Consider the following 19,417-nt stretch of genomic DNA (forward strand, 5'->3'; position numbering starts at 1 on the left):
GCAAGTGAATCATTTACATGAACGAGAACCTAATGGCATCATCACTTTATGCCATAGATTAATATTCAACATATTCATATCTTGAAAATATTTTAAACAGATCATGATATTCAAAATCTTTTTATTTTAATTATTTGGCTATTTTTTTCCTCCAAACCAGCCACCTAACTAACTAAAATAATATTCAACCATCTTTTATAGAATAGGAATTATAGTAACCTAGTAATTACCTGTAAGTTAACCAACTTATTTTGATGTAATAATTAATTTACTAATTTATTTAAATAAATGTCAGATAATTAAATACCGTCTTGTGTATCTAGTAATTTGTCACTGTTGGGCCAATTGTGAAGAGTTCTCGACCACCAGGGAGATTTCGGGGAGGAATCAAATGAGAGAACATAAGATGAGAAGACACACCATCCAACTCAAAACCTTAAGGTGTCAAGTAAATGGGTCTCTCATCTTATAAACTCCTCACTCTTTCTTGCTTTCTTTTTATGTGGGACTAACTTCAACACTCCTCACACTTGCAACACTAACAATCTCTCCCCTCCCCTCAAGTGTGAGCCTCCACATCAAGCATCAACTCCCCTCTAGCTCCTCCACCACCATGAGTATTCGCGGGAAGACTTTGACGCTTCACCTTGAATACCCCTTAAAACCACCGGACCGATTAACCATCGGCTCTGATACAACTTTGTTGGGAAAACTCAACACAGGTTTAAACCAAGAACCTGTCTAACAGCGGAAGCACCAAAAATAATTTTTGGCATTATATTTTGCTATTTGGAGTATCTTTGGTATTGCCCATTTAATTGCACAAGTTGTGAGAAAATTATTTTTGGTACTTCCGCTGTTAGACAGATTCTTGGATTAAACCCGTGTTGAGTTTTTCCAACAGTCACTGTATAACAACAAATTCTTAAATAAAATTTTGATGTGCAACAAATAAATTTTTGGCTAGACAAATTAAAAAATACCATAAAAATCGAAAAAAGAAAATATTAATAGTGGGCTAGAGCTATTGACCATAATAAATGTAGAAAAGTAATAATATAAGAGTGAGATAGAATCATAGAAATAATGATGCATAGTTTATAGACCATTTTGCCCAAATTGGAGCCTTGCTTGATCGTTCTTCCCTGCTTCCCCGCACTCTATAAATCTCCTCTCACACCTTTCCTCCCTCATCAGCTTCTCACACACACTACCATCACCATGGTGGGTTCGATTCCCATCCTCTTCCTTCATCTTCTATATTCATCTTTTTCGCACTTTAATTTCCCCCTCTCTCTCAAACACTTTCTCCTCTCATCCCATAATTATTATAACATTGAAAGAGTTTTAGCAGTTGATTTCAATCATAACAGTTAAAATTACCAAAAAAACCGAATTTTCCATACACTTAAAACTTTTTCTTTAATATTATTATTATAATATAGTGCTCCAAAATATATAAAATTAAATATAATAATAATAATAATAATAATAATAATAATAATAATATAGTATTTTTGGCACTGATTGAGATGGTTACATCATGTGCATATGTATGAAAGTGGTGGAGGTGATGGAGAACCTGGCGTTTTTGGCAAATGCAAGCAATATAGTTGTGTATATGGGCAAGTTCATGCACTTCTCGCCTTCCGAATCCGCTATCAACGTCACCAATTTCATGGGAACGGCCTTCCTCCTCGCCCTCGTCGGAGGATTCTTCTCCGACGCCTTGTTCACCACTTATCACGTCTACCTCGTTAGCGCACTCATCGAATTCCTGGTATCAATTCGCTTCTGCTTCTTTTTTATTCTTATTCTTTTTAGGTGAAAGCTCAGGTGCAGTTGAAATTGATACTTGAGAGCCATTAGATAATTGGACTGATTTGACTAAATTTTCATTTAATAGTTCTGAAATATTAACTTCACGTGAAATCGACTTCACTTGAATTTTTATTTCTCACTCTTATTTTTCTTTTTTTCATATATATTAGTAATTTCATTTTTTTTTACCTTCATTACCAAGCTAAAATTGATGCTGCCTGCTATACCCTAAATTTTCTCTTTTTAGTGTTCGAATAATAAAAATTTATAATTTTAATTTTAATTTACAAAAGTGTCATGAAAATTATGTGTGTATATATATATATTCGAATTTTTTAAGGAACAAGGATCCTAGCTCCTTCAAATCCATGATGTGCTTGAACTTTGAAGTAGAGAATGAGAGTCAATTTTGTGCAAGTTGTAAACACAAGTTGCAAAGTGGGGTTGCATCAAAACTGTGCAACCAAATCCCCATCATAGAATTGAAACATCAAACAAATCATATATATGCTTTTTTTTTTTAAAAAAAAAAAGATAATAAATAACACACAACAAATGTATATGTCCTGTCCATCCCCTCCTTTTGATTCTCTACATCACTTTTTGGTGCATTTGGGTGGCTCCCTCCAACTTAGGGTCATAGATATATAAAACCTCATGAAATCCATGAGTGAACGCTCCCACTAACTAATAATAAGATCCTATGGACCAAGTCAAGAATCAGTGTATTTCTTTCTTCTCATTCGCTAGCTTCTTCTCTTCAGCCACCAAATGGGAAAAGAAATAAACCTAATTAATAAAAATAAAAGCCATGTTGTTGATGTAAGGGGTGACTTTAATTTCTCTCTCTTCACATTAGTACAATGTTAGCCTTGGACTTGGATTGTAACTCCCTAAAGAAGTGTGTGTGAGAGCTATTACTAGTGGGGGCCAACATATACATATATAGTTATATATATATCAATACATATATACATACTATTTTTCACATTTCTTGTGTGGCCACCGTCTAATAACAAAAGAATCAACATGGCTGGTTGGGGACGCCATTACTAATCCTTGCGTAATTGGAGTATATGAGACAACATAATAGTAATGAAATAAAGTAGTAGGCTGAATTTTTCATTTTTTTCCTTTTTAGTTGAATTTTGTTGTGTTGTTTGTTTTAGGAAAAATAGTAGGTATATATATCCTCAACTGATGAATGCAACATGACGAAAATTTATTATTTTTTATTCATATTTAACTACAAAAATATTTTTATACTAAATTCTAAACTTTAAATTTAATAGTATAAAAAAGTAAAAGAAAAAATTTAGAGGGCAGCAGATTTTATAGTTTTTAGTCATTAATGATTTTTTAATGGTGTGAGATTGCATCTAATAGTGTAAAATCATTTAATTTCTTTTTGATGATTAAATGATGACCAAAATTTAATAAAAATGCTAGCTCTCTAACACTCCTCAAAGTAAAATATTGACTTAAAATATTAATTAATACTAATATAAAAATATTAACTCCTTGACATTTCTCTTCTCAATTTTCATCAGTTGCATTTATTCACGAATTAATTCTTAGATTTTAAATTAAATGATTTTCAATTTTGGTTCTACCAACATAATTTTGGTCATAAATTGTGCTAACATGGTATACACTTGGATTTGACAGGGATAGTGTTTGCCAACAATCTTTTTCGGTAATTTGATAGCGTGGAGTTAAATTAAAAATAATTTAAAACATGATAGAACAAATTGAAAAAAGTAAAAGGTAAGCGGAAAGATTTAAAAATGAGTACAATTTAAGGATAAAAAGTGTATTTTAGCTATGGATTTTTTTATAATATCTTGAATCAATTAACTTGTTTGGATAATAATTTATATAAAAAATTATGTTAATAATATATTCAAAATTAAATTATTATTTTTTTTAACAACTTGCTTCTCTTTTCCGTAAAATATTTCTTTCTGTTGGGATTTGAAGAAAAAGTCAGAAAGTGGAATTTATTAAGGCTGGACCGACTTATTTATTCTCGCACGACAGTATTTTAATTTTGTGGAGTGTGCCAAGGACTTTACTTTATTAAGCGATCCTTGATCAACTTATTTGGACAATTATTTTAAAAATGAGAGATACTACATGTTTTTTTTTTTTATTTTAATATGTATTCAAAACAATAATACATATTTTTATATTGTAGTATATTAGAGAGTTTTAATAAGTAATGTTGGGAAACTAATTCAAGAATTAAAAAATGGATATCAATGTTCAATACTTTAAAAATTAAAAATCATTCATAACTTCTAATAACTAGCTAGCTAGTAATTAAAAATATATATATAAAAAATACTCCTATTCAATGTTATAGTTTTTTTTAATTCTAATTGAGACGTATATGTTCTTAAATAATAGCCCTTTTTGTTAAGGTTTATATGGCCTTAATAGTTTATTAATATATACTGATTGTATTATTTTTTACCCTCTGTATTTTTTTTTGACGAAAATTATAACAATAAAGTTTTTGTTATCCATTAAAAAGGAGTTATTTTTGATAATATAAAATATTTTGTATTATCATTGAATGATTTATTATTATATTAGTTTTAAAATATCTAAAGCCCAAAAATAATACTACAATAATGTTAATCAACAGAATGACAAAAAAAAAAGTTATTGACAAACTATATTGTAGCACTTCATTTACAGGAATTGTGCTCATTTGCGCAATATAATTAGTTATAAGTTTTCAAGGTGTTGGTTGCATATAGTTTGAACACAAAATAGTCAACCATCATTTACACACCAATAACACCATCATCAATAATTCACTTTCACCACTTAATTATATGAATGAACATAGTTTGATAGAAGCTTCTTTATTCTACACCTTTTTCTTTGTTGAGTTACATCTTACGTGCATAGTATTAATATAAAGAGAGGTGAGAAATAGTTATACGTTATTATCATCATTGAATTGGCATATATAGTTTCCCATTGGTACATATATCACAAGTCAAATACAGATCTCTTTAGCTATAATTTGTGCTGCGCCTAACACTTTAACACGTGTGGTCCCTATCATCATGATCATTATATGATGATATTTTTTAGGAGTATTCATGGTTATAAAATTCCCATATACATTATCTTTACAGAAAATTAATAATTAAAAAATATTAAATAAAAATTTAATTAAACATATTAATAATTATTAATTATTAATTTTACACATTTGCATATAAGTTTTTATTATAGTAAAAAATTCAGGTGCAGTCAACTTCACGTAAAGTTGATAATTATGAGTTATTAGATAAAAATTTAGTCAAATCATTTAATGATTCTTAAATATCAAATTCACATCAAGTTGACTGTATCTAAATTTTCACCCTTCACTATTTAGATGAAATGAAACTCCAGCCTTATTAATGAAACATGATTCTCCTTCAAATCTTCATGAACTTATGGTTTCGCCCAATGGCAGTATGGTAGGTTCAGCTAGCAATTAAATATGGCAATGTTTCGCACATAGTTTTGTCAAAAGAAGTTTTCATGAAACCACGTACGTACTTGATTGCCTTTATAAATTGATACACATTATCATCACCAGTTGCAATCACGAATTTAGGACACTATATATATGAGGATATACCTTACTCAAAACGGCAACATACATATACATGTGCATGCATATCATACGTCGCATTTAAAGACTGTGTTAATTGTTAAGACAAATATATAAGTATATAACCCTACTTATTGAAGAGAAAAGTATACAGCCAAAAATATAAATTTGTCTTATATATTAGGTGAAATTAACTATATGAATTAAATAATATGTCATTCTGTCATGTCATGAATTATGTTACAACTTAATGTATTTATTCATGAGTCTTTTTAGGTTTTTTAAAGCATTTTATAATAATAAATGTTACTCATCTAATTTCATATTTTGTTATTGTTTTTTATTCTATTCATTTGAATATGTCTACTGATACAATGAATTATTCCATCCAATATAGCTGATAAATGATAATATAGACAAGTATATTCTATCAGCCTCATATTATTAAAGTCTATAATTTTACTAATCAACGGTATATCGGAATCTAATTAAGTAGTCCTTGTCTGTACTACAGTCCAGGGGATTTAGCTGGGGATCAATTAACACGTGGTTTTGGGACCCTCCTTTTGTGATATCGTGTTAATTAATTATCCACTGAACTTGACCTTTCATAAAATAGTACCATAATTTTGATATTTTGGCAACGTTGTTATTAGGTATGTATGTTAGTAGAGACAAGGGCTCTCAATTCTCATTATGTGATTTGATCACTCCTTGGGCTAACTTTCATTTCTTGACCTAACGTGGTGGGAACTAAGAGTAAGAAAAAAAGGCATGTGTCACTAATGTTATTAAGACAGAAAAACATCTATTTTAATTGGTTTGTAGTGGTACCGGCCACTAGATATTTTAATTTGTTTTGTTGCAGTTTTTAGAGTTCCCTACCAAATATAGAGAAATGCTTTTGGTTTTTCCCCTTATTAGAAAAACGTTAAGAACAGGACTTCAGGTAGATGTGTTTTAAAGCTAAAGTTATTTTCTTAATTACTTGAATGGTAAGTAAGCTTATCTCAAGTAGAAAAAAGTCTACACTAGCAGATGCCACTATAGTTTTTCTATTTGATTTAATCAATTTTTTAATAATAAGATTCAAGTTTTGATGATAAAGATAACAACTCACTTTTTCCTCTAGAGTAAAAATAATCATTCTCTCCAATCATTGTGACAATTGTAGAATAAAGGATTTTGGAATTTATGCAGGGACTGGTTGTGCTCACCATACAAGCTCGAGTGCCGTCACTGCAGCCATGCGGCGGCGCCACCCCATGTGAGGAAGTTACCGGGGCAAAAGCAGCAATGTTCTTTGTTGGACTCTACCTAGTGGCACTTGGTGTTGGAGGGATAAAAGGGTCATTGCCAGCACATGGGGCTGAGCAATTTGATGAGAGTACCCCATCTGGGAGGAAGCAGAGATCAACCTTCTTCAACTACTTTGTGTTCTGTTTATCATGTGGGGCCCTTGTGGCAGTTACTTTTGTAGTGTGGGTTGAGGACAACAAAGGTTGGCAATGGGGGTTTGGAATATCTACCATAACCATTTTTCTGTCTATCCCTGTCTTCTTGTCTGGTTCTTCTACTTATAGGAACAAGATCCCTCTTGGAAGTCCTCTTACTACCATTTTGAAGGTAATCAATCATATAAGCATCATAGAAATGGACAATGTCTTAAGCATCATCATGTGATTGAATAGTATATTAATAGAATAACAAAATATAGAATCGGTAAAGAAAAAAAATGTGAGTGTGTTTTAATATACTAGTCCTATAATGTCCCATATTAATGTTCTACATTGACATTCAATGAAGAGGTATTCAAATTATAAATTTCTAACTCTAATAAATGCCTTTGATTTGAGCAGGTTTTGATTGCCGCTTCAGTTAGTAGCTGCATCCTCAAGGATTCAAGCAATGCTATTGTGAACATGGCTTCAAGTCCTTCAAATCCACTCCCAGGGAATAACAATGAACAAGAAGATGCTGCAAAAGCAAGCAACAAGGAAACTGAGGATGAAACCACATCAAACACACTCAAATTCCTCAACAGTGCGGCTCAGAACAAAGCAATCCACTCATCAATCCAATGCACAGTGCAGCAAGTAGAAGATGTCAAAATAGTACTCAAAATGCTTCCAATATTCGCATGCACCATTATGCTTAATTGCTGCCTTGCTCAGCTAAACACATTCTCCATTGAGCAAGCTTCGACGATGAACACAAAGCTTGGTTCCCTAAATATTCCTCCAGCATCATTACCGGTTTTCCCAGTGATCTTTATCATGATCCTAGCACCAATTTATGACCACATAATAATTCCATTTGCAAGGAAAACTACCAAGACAGAGATGGGAGTAACACACCTCCAAAGAGTAGGAATTGGATTAGTACTCTCCATAATTGCAATGGCAGTGGCAGCAATTGTTGAAGTGAAAAGGAAAAATGTGGCAACAAATTCAGGCCTAATAGATGATGCAACAAAGCGATTACCAATAACATTCTTTTGGATTGCATTTCAGTACTTATTCCTTGGTTCTGCAGATCTTTTCACCTTGGCGGGTTTATTGGAATTCTTCTTCACAGAAGCACCAATTAAGATGAGATCATTGGCCACATCACTATCTTGGGCATCTTTGGCTATGGGGTACTACTTGAGTTCAGTGATCGTTTCAATAGTTAATGGTATCACTGGTAGCTCATCACATAAACCATGGCTTTCTGGGACAAACCTTAATCACTATCATCTAGAGAGGTTCTATTGGCTTATGTGTGTGCTGAGTGGGTTGAACTTCCTTCATTTCCTGTTTTGGGCTATTAAGTACAAGTATAGAGGGAGAGGGATTTCTAGTGAATGAAAAATAACAAATGGGGACTTTTCACAAATGGTTAATGTGCATTTTTCAATGCCATGAATCAAAGTAAGAAGTGTGAAGCCATTCTAGGCTGTAATTGTATATACAAGTAATATATCTTAAAATATAATAGAGGTATCCTATGACCTAGTTCTTAACAAAAAGAGGGGAGAGGAATGAGGAAAGGAATCAAATGGATGTATTACATCACGTAATATAATCAACATGTCCCTTGAATTTATGAATAGTGTGAGAGCAAATGATTCACATGCAAATGTTTTTTCGTATTGACGCGAAGTTAGGCCCATGCCTAACCATTTCAAAACGGCAAAAGGTAACTGAAGATATTTATCGTTGCAAAATAACCAAACCTTCTACGCCAGGGTAACACGTTCATGTTACATATAATGTGTTGACAATACACTTTAGTGACCAAGAGCATGATTAGGATAGAAATAAATGTAATGTCTTAAATTGATTGAATTAAGATTAGTGACTGTATATGGTAGATATAGAAAAAAAAAATACATTGAATATTGTTCGCTGGTCGGTGTTGAAAATGGAAAAAAAAAAAGTAGTTCAACAAGGGGGAAAAAAAGTTGAAATCAATCCGAATTGTGCATTAAAATTAAACTATAGAAAATAATTAATATTTTTGGTTTCAATTCTCTCGACTAGAAGTCAAAATTGTAAAAAAATAAGTATTTACTAAACAATTTATAGGGACAAATATATCAACTCAACAAATCCGGGGATGTAGCTCAGATGGTAGAGCGCTCGCTTAGCATGCGAGAGGTACGGGGATCGATACCCCGCATCTCCAATTTTACATTTTTCATTTTTTCCCGTTTCGAATTTTTTTTGTTAGAAAAAAACTTTTCATCGAGGTCCAGCCCAAACCATGACTGGCCCAAAAGTTTTCGGCCTGTCAACGAGACACACAGAGAAAGACACGAAACGCTGCGTTCCAGTGGATTGAGGTTTAAGGAAAATTCTTTTGCACTGTGCCGTTTTACACCTCACCAGAAAATTCAGATCGAGATTTACGACAGGGTTAAGAGAGAGAAAGGGAGAGAATAGAGATAGAGAGAGAGAAAGAGCGAGAGAGCTTTCAGTAGATCGCTCTCTCCGATTGTACTCTGAAGCCGCAACTGCAACTGCAACTGTGATCGATCACTCACTCCTCTTCTGTTTGAAGGTAACTAACTCATTCTCTTCCTCCAACCTCAGATCCTTCCCATTTCCTTCACTTCTTACTCACTTAATTTCAATTTTCACAATCGCTGATTCATTTTGTTTCCATTTTTCTTCGTTTATGTTAAATTCGTCGCCGCTTACTTCAGCTGACGTATATATCTTTCATTTATGTCGTTGTTTTCGTTAGAATTTGGCATCGTCCAACCAAACAGTGTCTTCTCTTACCTTGCTTATTATGTGCTTCTATTACTAATTTTTCACCGTAGTTTAATTCAGTTTCTTTTCATTTAATTGAATTATTAGCTTTTATAGCATTATTGAAAGTCGCTACTAGTAGCTAATGAGTGAACTCAAAGGGAAAATTTATATTTATTTGATTAATTTACAATGCTACTAAGGATCAATATCTGGTGTTTACGTTTAGGATGATCTTTTGATGTGGAAATTCAGCATTCTGATAATAGAAGTACAATTCAGGGAAGTTTTTAGTTGCCACGAACCAAGGAAAAACCCTTGCTAGACATGGTGCATTGTATATTTATGTGCAAAATGTGGAGATGATTATAATGTCAAGTTATATGTCGGTTTTGGATTTGTCCTTATCAATATTAGTATTTTAAATTTGCAGATAAAGTTGGTGGCACCATGAATTTCTTGATGCGGTCTACTTCACATGTGCATGTGGAGCGGACACCAATTCCAGAGTCGCCTCAGGCGGATACTCCCCAGACTACTTCTGGGACTTCTTCGGAGACTCTTGACTCTGAGGATCCATATTCACGGTTGTCCACAATTGAAGAGTTTGATGGAGAGATTGATGGTGAAAATGGCAATGTGTCTGGTAACGGTTCAAGAAAGGACACGCCAATTCTAGCTAAGCACGTGGATGTTTCTGAAGAAGAAGGATGGATTGCCATTCCATACAGTATGTCTCCAACAGCAATATTCTTTTACTTCTTGATCTTAAATTAGCAACTGAGGTTTGAACATGGTTATAGTTTCTTGATCCAGATCCAAGCTTAGCAATCGTGTTGAGTAGTACCATTCTATAGTGTGTTAGTTTTGTTGGCTATATAGACATGCTCATAACATACATATGAAATTAATAAAATTATAACTGCAGCTGGATTAGTATATTAAATTTAAAGTGGTAGAATTAATTGAACATTTTATTTCAGCTTCCACAATATGTGATGTTATGGCCATTTGTAATATAATATGGCCAATTCTCAATTATTTCTTTTTATTTATTTATTTATTATGTCTTTTTGTAGAGGAACTTCCTAAAAGCTGGAATGACGTGTCGGATATACAGTCCCTGCACTCTCTTGATCGTTCATTTCTTTTTCCTGGTAGGATATGTTCATTCTATATATTCATGAGTTGGTTTCATGTGTGATTCGGTTTGCTGGACTCGTGGAAAGTTGACTGACCTTACTTTCTACTTGTAATTCAGGGGAGCAAGTTCAAATCGTGGCATGCTTGTCTGCATGTAAGCATGATACAGAGATTATCACTCCATTTAAAGTTGCTGCAATGATGAGTAAGAATGGCATAGGTCACAGCCCCGAGAAACAAAATGGAAACATTGAGGACAGAAGTAATTCAGGATCTGGAGAAGGGAAAATCAGTTCCAGTAGTCAAGAGCAGAAAGAGGAAAGCCTGTCGAAACCAAAGGCTGATCACCCGGCAGATGTTTCTGCTGGTGAATCCCTTTTAAGGATGGAGGTTCACAAAAGGCAAACTGCATTGTTGTTGCAAAGATTTGAGAATTCTCACTTCTTTGTAAGGATATCGGAGTATGATGAACCATTATGGTCCAAACGAAGTTCATCAGAAAAGTCCGGCTCCTCTGAATTCAATGATCTGAAGGCCTCAACAATTGGAGTTAGAGAGACTGCAAAAGACTCGTCTTCTATTAGTGCTATTGTTGATAGAGGAAATTTTGATGCAAATATTTCTGGTGGTGTGGCAAGAAATTCTGTCAAGTGTTTTGCTCTCCCTAATGGAGACATAGTGGTATGTGCCATAAAACTTCAGAAATTATCGTCATGCATTCATCTGCACTGTATACAACTTGGCAATCTTGTTGTTACAATATACAATCATTAAGACATATACTATGTGTTGTTCGGCTTGTTGAAAGCCACGATCATAGTTTGGAGAAAAGTTTTTTACTTCTATGCCCAAACAATTTGGTTTTGGGATTCAAATACACATTTTTTTTGGTTTAGTCTATGAATAGCTTTTTAAGTAAATGAGATATGGCATTGAATTTGTTTGCTCATTGTGTTTGTAAAACTTATGAAGAGTTTTAACTTTTAATACAAATGTATTAGTGTTACTATACAACAACAACAACAACAACAAAGCTTTATCCCACTACGTGGGTCGGCTACATGGATCATGACATGGTATTAGTGTTACTGTATTTGAATAAAATTGTGCTGAGGCATTGTATGCTAATGAAGCAAAGAAACTGACACAGAAACATATCCAGTTGATCAGAAAATGCTTCCTTGCAACCTAATATTATATAGTTTTAGCATTCAATACCAAAAATTTCCCTAATTATGCATGGGCAGCCCCACTGACTTAGATTACTGATCTGATTCTATTTTCCTGTTTGGAAGGATCCAGGTTCTTTTACAGGTGAATGTGGGTGTTAATTTTCTTAGAGACCCTTGTATAGAAATCCTTCAATATGAAAAGTACCAGGATAATGTATTGTCTCCACAGAACCAGGGCAGTTCAGTTAACATGAGTCAGGATCAGTGTGGTGAACTATTGATGTGGTTACTTCCATTAGATAACACTCACTCCTCCCCTTCTCGACCATTATCTCCTACTAAGTTACCTTCAAGTACAGGAACTGGAAGCGCTTCTCACAGACACCATTATTCTGCTTCCGCTGGGTCTCAGTCATTCTTTGCCCATTTCAGAAGTTACTCCATGTCATCATTACCCCAAAATACTAGTATTCCACCTGTTGCTCCTGTTAAGGCAGCTAGTTCTAAGCCAGCCTTTGACATGGAGGATTGGGATCAGATCTCATTTCAGAAGTTAAGGAGAAAAAATGATGTTGAAGAACTTTTATCTTTTCGAGGAGTCTCATTAGAGCGAGAAAGATTTTCTGTTTGCTGTGGATTAGAAGGTATTTATACACCCGGAAGAAGGTGGAGAAGGAAACTTGAAATAATACAACCTGTGGAGATTCATTCTTTTGCTGCCGACTGCAATACAGATGATCTTTTGTGCGTTCAGATAAAGGTTCGAACTGTGGTGTCAATGGACCAAATTTTTTGGAATCTCTCTCTCTCTTTCTCTCTCTCTCTCTCTCTCTCTCTCTCTCTCTCTCTCATGAACGTTGCCATACTTTGTAGTACTGCAAATTGAGTTTGGTTTTTCTATTTTTTGGTATTAATTTTAAGTTCTTCTGCAGAATGTTGCTCCTGCAGATGCTCCAGATATTGTGATATTTATAGATGCCATAACAATTGTTTTTGATGAAGCTACCAAAAGTGGACTACCATCATCATTACCAATTTCATGTATTGAAGCTGGACATGATCATTCTTTACCAAATTTAGCCCTCAGGTTGTTGTTCATATTGCATGTCTTGATGTTTCTATTGGTGGTAATCTGATCTCACACAGCATATTGCTGTTTGAATATGCTTGTGCTCGAGAATCGCTACCCTGATAAAGAGTGGGAATTGATTAATTGTGATGGCGTGCAAACTATATTATATCTTTGGATTCAACATTAGTTAAGGAAGCAAAATCATTGACATGCAAGGCCCTAAACTTTGTACCCGAAAGGGATGAAATTTTCATTAGTTCCATATAATAATACTGCTTAAATAATCACACGCACACCCCACCACCACCTCCACCATAATAAAAATTCTCATCAGTTAATTTCTGTCACTGTCTATTAGCTGATAATGCCATGGGACTATGCATGCCTTATTATTACATGGTAAATGAAGGGAAGAGAGTAAACATGGTTGGTGACTTTCAGAGTTTGGTTGATGTAGGTAGCTCTAATCTTCAATAATTCTTATTAGGAATCTTTATTTACAGGAGAGGGGAAGAGCATTCTTTTATTCTTAAACCTGCAACTTGGAAGAATCTTAAGATGCAGGATGAAACAAATTCTCAATTGTCAAAATCACATTCTGGAAACTCGGCATCATCATTAAATTCTTCACCTCAGAGTCTTGACCGAAGGAAGGCTGCTTTGAATGATGATCAATATGCAATTGTGGTATCTTGTCGATGTAATTATACAGGTACATCTTTTACCTACGGTTTGTTGTCATGTTTTTTAATGAATAGTAAGATGTTAAGCAGTTGTTTTTGTTATGGTTTTGTGCTTAATACAGCTTCACAATTATTCTTCAAGCAACCAACCAGTTGGCGACCACGTACATCAAGGGATATACTGATCTCTGTTGCATCTGAGATGTCAGGAGAGTCTCCTGGACCTTATGCAAGAAATTCCCCACTTCCTGTGCAGGTCAACATATGTTTTTAACTATAGATTGTCTTAATTTGGGACTGTACAGTGGAGCCTATATTTATTTTGCTTTTATATTTTCCTAGTGATGCTACAATTGAATTTACCTAATTGCCTTTTATCAGGTCTTGACTCTTCAAGCTTCAAATTTTACATCTGAAGATTTAACTTTGACGGTGCTTGCTCCAGCCTCATTTACTTCACCACCTTCAGTGGTCTCACTGAATTCACCCACTAGTTCAATGAGTCCATTTGTTGGTTTCACCGAGTTTTTGGGAAGGGTGAATGTTGAAAGGCATACTAATGTTACCCAAGGACAGAGCTTCAGTCCTCTTGTAAAAGAAAATGAGAAACAAAGCAATCATGGTGCACCTCAGTCATCTTCAATGAATGATGTCATTCCTAGTTCTGGTCTGAGTTGTACACATTTATGGCTGCAGAGTAGAGTTCCACTTGGGTAATAATCCAGGCCTCTTTGTTAATTCTGTGAACTCCTTAAAATTAAAGCTGATTTATTTTACAATGTGTTTGGCTGCATCAGTTGTGTACCGTCTCAATCCACAGCAACTATTAAGCTTGAGCTACTTCCATTGACTGATGGCATAATCACGCTTGACTCATTGCAAATTAATGTCAAAGAAAAAGGTATGGATAACCAAACTTTTGGATGGTGCTTTTTCTCTCTTAACTGCATGCTTTGTGCTCTACCTAAAGAAATATTAGGTCAATACTTGTTTATGAGACAATGGAACAATGAATCGGTGCCTAAAATTCTGTTTTCTTCTCTGCTTGACGTGTGGTTATTTTGAAGAATCACACACGGTTATGGGTGTAGCAAAAAGAGTTGGAACTTTACAGACAGCAGTTTTTAGTCGAGATGTTACAGCCTTGTTTTGCCTTCACCTAGCTTTGGCAAACCTTTCCCCCCATGTGCTCATTTGGTGTCATTTTATTCTAGGTCATTTATGTACCAATTGATCACTGTTTCTATTTATGTCTGAGAATCATAAGCACTTTTACTACCGGGTATGGTTTGTTTTGTGCATTCGGCGTCATTTCTGAGCGGGATAAAGTTTTAAAGCGATGCAAATAGTGGCAATCATGATTCTGCTTATGCATCTATGATATTGCTCAAGTTCTTATAGGCTCACATTGTAATCTCCACAGGTGTTGCCTATATCCCTGAGCACTCACTGAAGATAAATGCAACTTCCAGCATTTCCAAGGGCATTATTTAAGAGAGGCTTACGGTTGGTTGAATATCATTGTACAATTTATTGAGTACCTTTGCAGTAAATAGAGATGGTTGCTTACCCGGCTTTCAGAATTGCTCTGCCGACACAGTCGTGGCACCAAGGTATCATTGGATAGGGTAGCAGTGTGGTTATTGGCATGTCCATTTGTTTCAGAAATAGAGCTTCACTTTTTATTGTATTTTAAAACCACGAGCTTAACATAGATTATTGTTACATACCCCTTTACGGGGAAGAATGTAATCTTTATAGATAAATCTATTTTTTGGTGAAGATGTACGTATTTGGTCTTTTGAGAGTTGAAAGCAATGAGCAGTGTGTGTGTTTCAATTGGTCTTCAGTGAGAGCCTTGTACCCATGAATTGCTTCCTACTCTTTTTAGCCATTTAATGTACATTATTGACTTGATTACATTTGCATCCGAGTTTTTTAAAGTCGCAGATAAGGGGAATTGGTTATGTGAAAAGTGTGGCTCTAGTCTCTCAGATATTTATGAAACACCCAAAATTAATCTCTTAATGGCCCTTTTTCTTTTGCTTTCTTACCCCAAACCATACCCTTAGAATTGGTTAAATTGAAGTTATGAGTTTGTACTTTCAATTCTAATGACTTTGGTTGGAAGCTGGCAGCTTGGCACCGAGGGAAACAGAAATCAGATATCCTTATTTAATATTTACTCCTGATCCCCGCCCGCATATATCATTTCGTCTGATCAGGCATTTAAGAAATAAAATTTCTAAATATACCAAGAATTAAGATAGTCAAAGATGGGCTGCAGTGTGGGTTCAACTCATCTACAGACAACATATATAAAGGAAGACATGGTATAAATTATTAAGACAATAATTTGTATCTCATGTCAATAAGAAAAAAAAAACACTGTTAGCATCAAACTACTGCTCCCTAACTGAATGATTAATTTATTTATAAGTAGTGAGAACTGAGAAGAGAGGGAAGTGAATGGTTATGGCAAGTGCTGGTCCTTAAAGTCAAGGGGCAATACCTTGTATCCGCAAGTAGTCTATTAATCAAACTTTGTTGTCAGCTGCCACATGTGTTCCCTTTTTACTCGTTCCTACCGTCATATGTATGCATGCCAGTTACTACCTACAACCTTAGCTTTAGGTGTTAAAATATGATTGAAGAAAAAAAAAAAGGGTTATGAATTAGAGGTGTTCATAGGTATTTGATGTGCATATATATGATGTTTATCCGAATTCAATCAGAAAATTGTGAATATTTATCCTCCGCATACATTAGGATCAGAAAATTAAAGTATTTGCATATCCGTGGATTTACAAAAAAATAAATAAATAATTTTTTTATATTTTATTTTAATTAATAATTATTATATATATTGTATTATTTTATTTTTATTATTTAAAAAAATATTTAATAATAAACATATTTAAATAAATAAAAAATAAAATTTTATTGATATTTTTTAATAAAAATAATTTTTTTAAAAATTTATATTTTATGAATATATGCAAATCGGATCCAAACTAAAAAAAGGATATTGAATCTGCATATCAGATCAATATTTTGGTAATATCGATCCGCAATTCACGAAGAATGTACTAGTTTTTCTCTCAGAATTTTTTATCAAATAAACTTTCATTAGACCACTTCTCTTTTGTCGTGACATATAGCTGTTTTTTTCATATTTTTTTTAAGGAATAGAAAGAATATTTAAGATTAATGCTAATTTAGATATATGACTTTTGATATAAGCATTGCAATAATTAAATACTTCTAATAATATAACAATATAATTAAATGAGTTTGTACCAGTATTTATATCAGTGGGTATACCAAAATTATACTCTTAAAAGGTAATTTAAAATTTGTATAATTAATTATTTAAAAAATTAGTAAACAATAGTCACTTGAAATCTTACTCGCAATAGTTTATATTATCATCACTCTTTTTTAAAATAACTAGGGAATGGATAATCGTAGAAGATTAAAATGTGAATGTTCTGTTTTCAATGCTCAAAATATTGGGTGAAAGGAGGAAAAGTTAGAAAAAGAATGCGGAATTTTCCTCCTTTTGGGGGTTTGGTTAATCAAAACTTACTAGTAGTAGTCTTCTTTCTATTCTTGCTTTTCCTTTGTTTTCTACATTAAATTTTCCATTTCAAGTTTCAAAGGAAAAATTTTCCCTCTCTCTGCCCCAATAATAGTGAATACGTATAATAATAATTATGATAATAATGGTATTAGTTATTTCCTATCCGAAATACGATTTTTTAATGACTTGTTATATCAGTATGTCAAATACATTTTGAATATAATACTATATGTCTAATTTTATTCTTAACATATATTATTGAAATGTATTTAAAAATANAATATTTAAAAAATTAAAAAGTTTATTTATATTTTAATATTAATAAAATATTAAATATCATTACAATTTATTTAAAAATATTTTATATATCATATATATGTATCTTATAAAATTTTAAAATTTGTATATCCACATATAGCATATTATATTGTATCGTTTCTGTATCTGTGTTCATGTGAGTGATTGTGTTCGTATAATGTGCGAAAAATTAATAATATAAACTTTTTGTACAAATCTTTTAGATAACTAAAATGGTAATAAAGAAATTTTGAGTTTTATAATTAGTTAAAAGCAATCTATATAGCTGTTAAAACAAATTTGGTTAATTTATATATATATATATTGAAATATTTGTTTAAGTAGTATTTTTAATTCTTAAAAAAAATTGTATGATAATAAATTTTATAGTATAATAAAATCTAGTTCTATCAATTTATAGACTATAGTGTCTTTATATACATTATATTTTCACAACGATTCCTCTTTAATATCATTGAATATCAATTAACTTCGTAACTTATAATTTCATCTTAAAAATTCAAAAATTTATAAAAAATATATAAGAATAGAATAATATTTTAATAAATAGAATTAATTAATGACAAATAAATAATATGACAATTTTTTTAGAAAATAAACTAATAATGTATTGAATTCATTATTAATTAGGAGATAATACTAGTTAATATCATTAGATGAAGAAAAATAATAAAAAATAAATTTAAAATTTTATAAAAATTACAACTTAACAAAAGAATTTATGTGACAATAAAATAAGTAAAAAGATGTTATTTTTGTTGTAAAATAAATAAAAGATATATAAAATAAAGATGTATAAATAGAAGACTCTATTATTAATATAATTAGTTCAATAATATTTATATATATGTATATAATAATATTATATGTTATATTGTGTATATATATACAAAGATAAGAAAAAGTATTAAAAATAAAGAGAGAGAGAATTGCATTTGTTTATTGTTACTATCTCAATATAATAAATATGGTTAATATTGCTATTAATATTATATGTAAAGAGTAATAGAAAATAGAATTTAAAATACTTATAAAATAAAAGAAGAGAAAGAATTGTAATAGTAATATAAGGAGAAGGGTATTTGATTGCAACATAAAAGGGAATCGATTTCTTATTATTTGGTTGTGTGTAGTAAGAGAAAAGAAAATAAGTGCTTTATAGTAAGAAAGAGAGAGAGGAAATACATTAGTTATATTATTGCTGTGTGTTTTTATTCAGAGGCTTGAGCCTCTATTTATAGGTGTACAAGATGACATTTTTCAAACTATAATAAATAGAGTCATCCTTGATAAACTAAGTTACTTTGGAAATGGGCATCCACATATGATCTTATCACAACACTCCCCCTTGGATGCCCATTTAGGATTATTGCCTCATTAAAATCTTACTAAAGAAAACCCTGTGGGAAAAATCTTAGTGAAGGAAAAAGAGTACAATATCCTTTGTGATGGGGACTGCCTCATTAAAAACCTTGTCAAGAAAAACCCAATGGGAAAAAAAACCTGACCAAGGAAAAAAGAGTACAGTCTCCCCCTCTTGCTGACATCATTTAACTTCTCGAAATCGGCGCATCCCAATCTCATGTACCAATCTTTCAAAGGATGATTTTGGGAGTGACTTTGTAAATAAATATGCCAGATTGTCACTTGAACAGATCTGTTGGACATCAATTGTCCCTTGATTTTGAAGATCATGAGTGAAGAAGAATTTGGGAGAAATTTGCTTTGTTCTATCGCCTTTAATGTATCCGCCTTTAAGTTGAGCAAT

At 32.5% G+C, this 19,417-nt stretch overlaps 2 protein-coding genes and 1 non-coding gene across 3 annotated transcripts; all 3 read left to right on the plus strand.

Moving 5' to 3' along the window:
- Window positions 1–1,562: 1,562 nt before the first annotated feature.
- LOC107481253 (protein NRT1/ PTR FAMILY 4.6) lies at window positions 1,563–8,533 on the plus strand (the record flags this gene model as incomplete). Its single annotated transcript, XM_016101494.3, is given in 3 exon segments — window positions 1,563–1,780; window positions 6,641–7,066; window positions 7,300–8,533. Coding segments are annotated over 3 exon segments (1,634 nt in total), but the record flags the coding sequence as incomplete, so codon positions are not given.
- A 503-nt stretch (window positions 8,534–9,036) lies between these two features.
- Window positions 9,037–9,109, plus strand: TRNAA-AGC (transfer RNA alanine (anticodon AGC)). The gene has a single exon. It is a non-coding gene; the product is annotated as a tRNA-Ala (tRNA).
- A 200-nt stretch (window positions 9,110–9,309) lies between these two features.
- LOC107481252 (uncharacterized) lies at window positions 9,310–15,723 on the plus strand. Its single transcript, XM_016101493.3, has 11 exons — window positions 9,310–9,484; window positions 10,112–10,408; window positions 10,758–10,835; window positions 10,940–11,502; window positions 12,124–12,753; window positions 12,926–13,080; window positions 13,569–13,777; window positions 13,871–14,004; window positions 14,130–14,461; window positions 14,546–14,649; window positions 15,172–15,723. Exons 2-11 carry the CDS (start codon window positions 10,129–10,131, stop codon window positions 15,240–15,242), a joined length of 2,556 nt encoding a protein of 851 aa, XP_015956979.1. The 5' UTR covers window positions 9,310–9,484; window positions 10,112–10,128; the 3' UTR covers window positions 15,243–15,723.
- The last annotated feature ends 3,694 nt before the right edge of the window (window positions 15,724–19,417 follow it).

The sequence above is a fragment of the Arachis duranensis genome, chromosome 3 (genome assembly GCF_000817695.3).
Source record: "Arachis duranensis cultivar V14167 chromosome 3, aradu.V14167.gnm2.J7QH, whole genome shotgun sequence".
In the NCBI taxonomy this organism is placed as follows: Eukaryota; Viridiplantae; Streptophyta; class Magnoliopsida; order Fabales; family Fabaceae; genus Arachis; species Arachis duranensis.

Excerpts from the sequence above, each read along its gene's own strand:
- LOC107481252 (XM_016101493.3), top strand. The coding sequence starts at position 10,129 with ATGAATTTCTTGATGCGGTCTACTTCACATGTGCATGTGGAGCGGACA. Across the intron at positions 10,836-10,939 it reads TCGTTCATTTCTTTTTCCTG|GGGAGCAAGTTCAAATCGTG; the intron begins GTAGGATATGTT and ends CTTGTAATTCAG. Across the intron at positions 13,778-13,870 it reads TTGTCGATGTAATTATACAG|CTTCACAATTATTCTTCAAG; the intron begins GTACATCTTTTA and ends TGCTTAATACAG.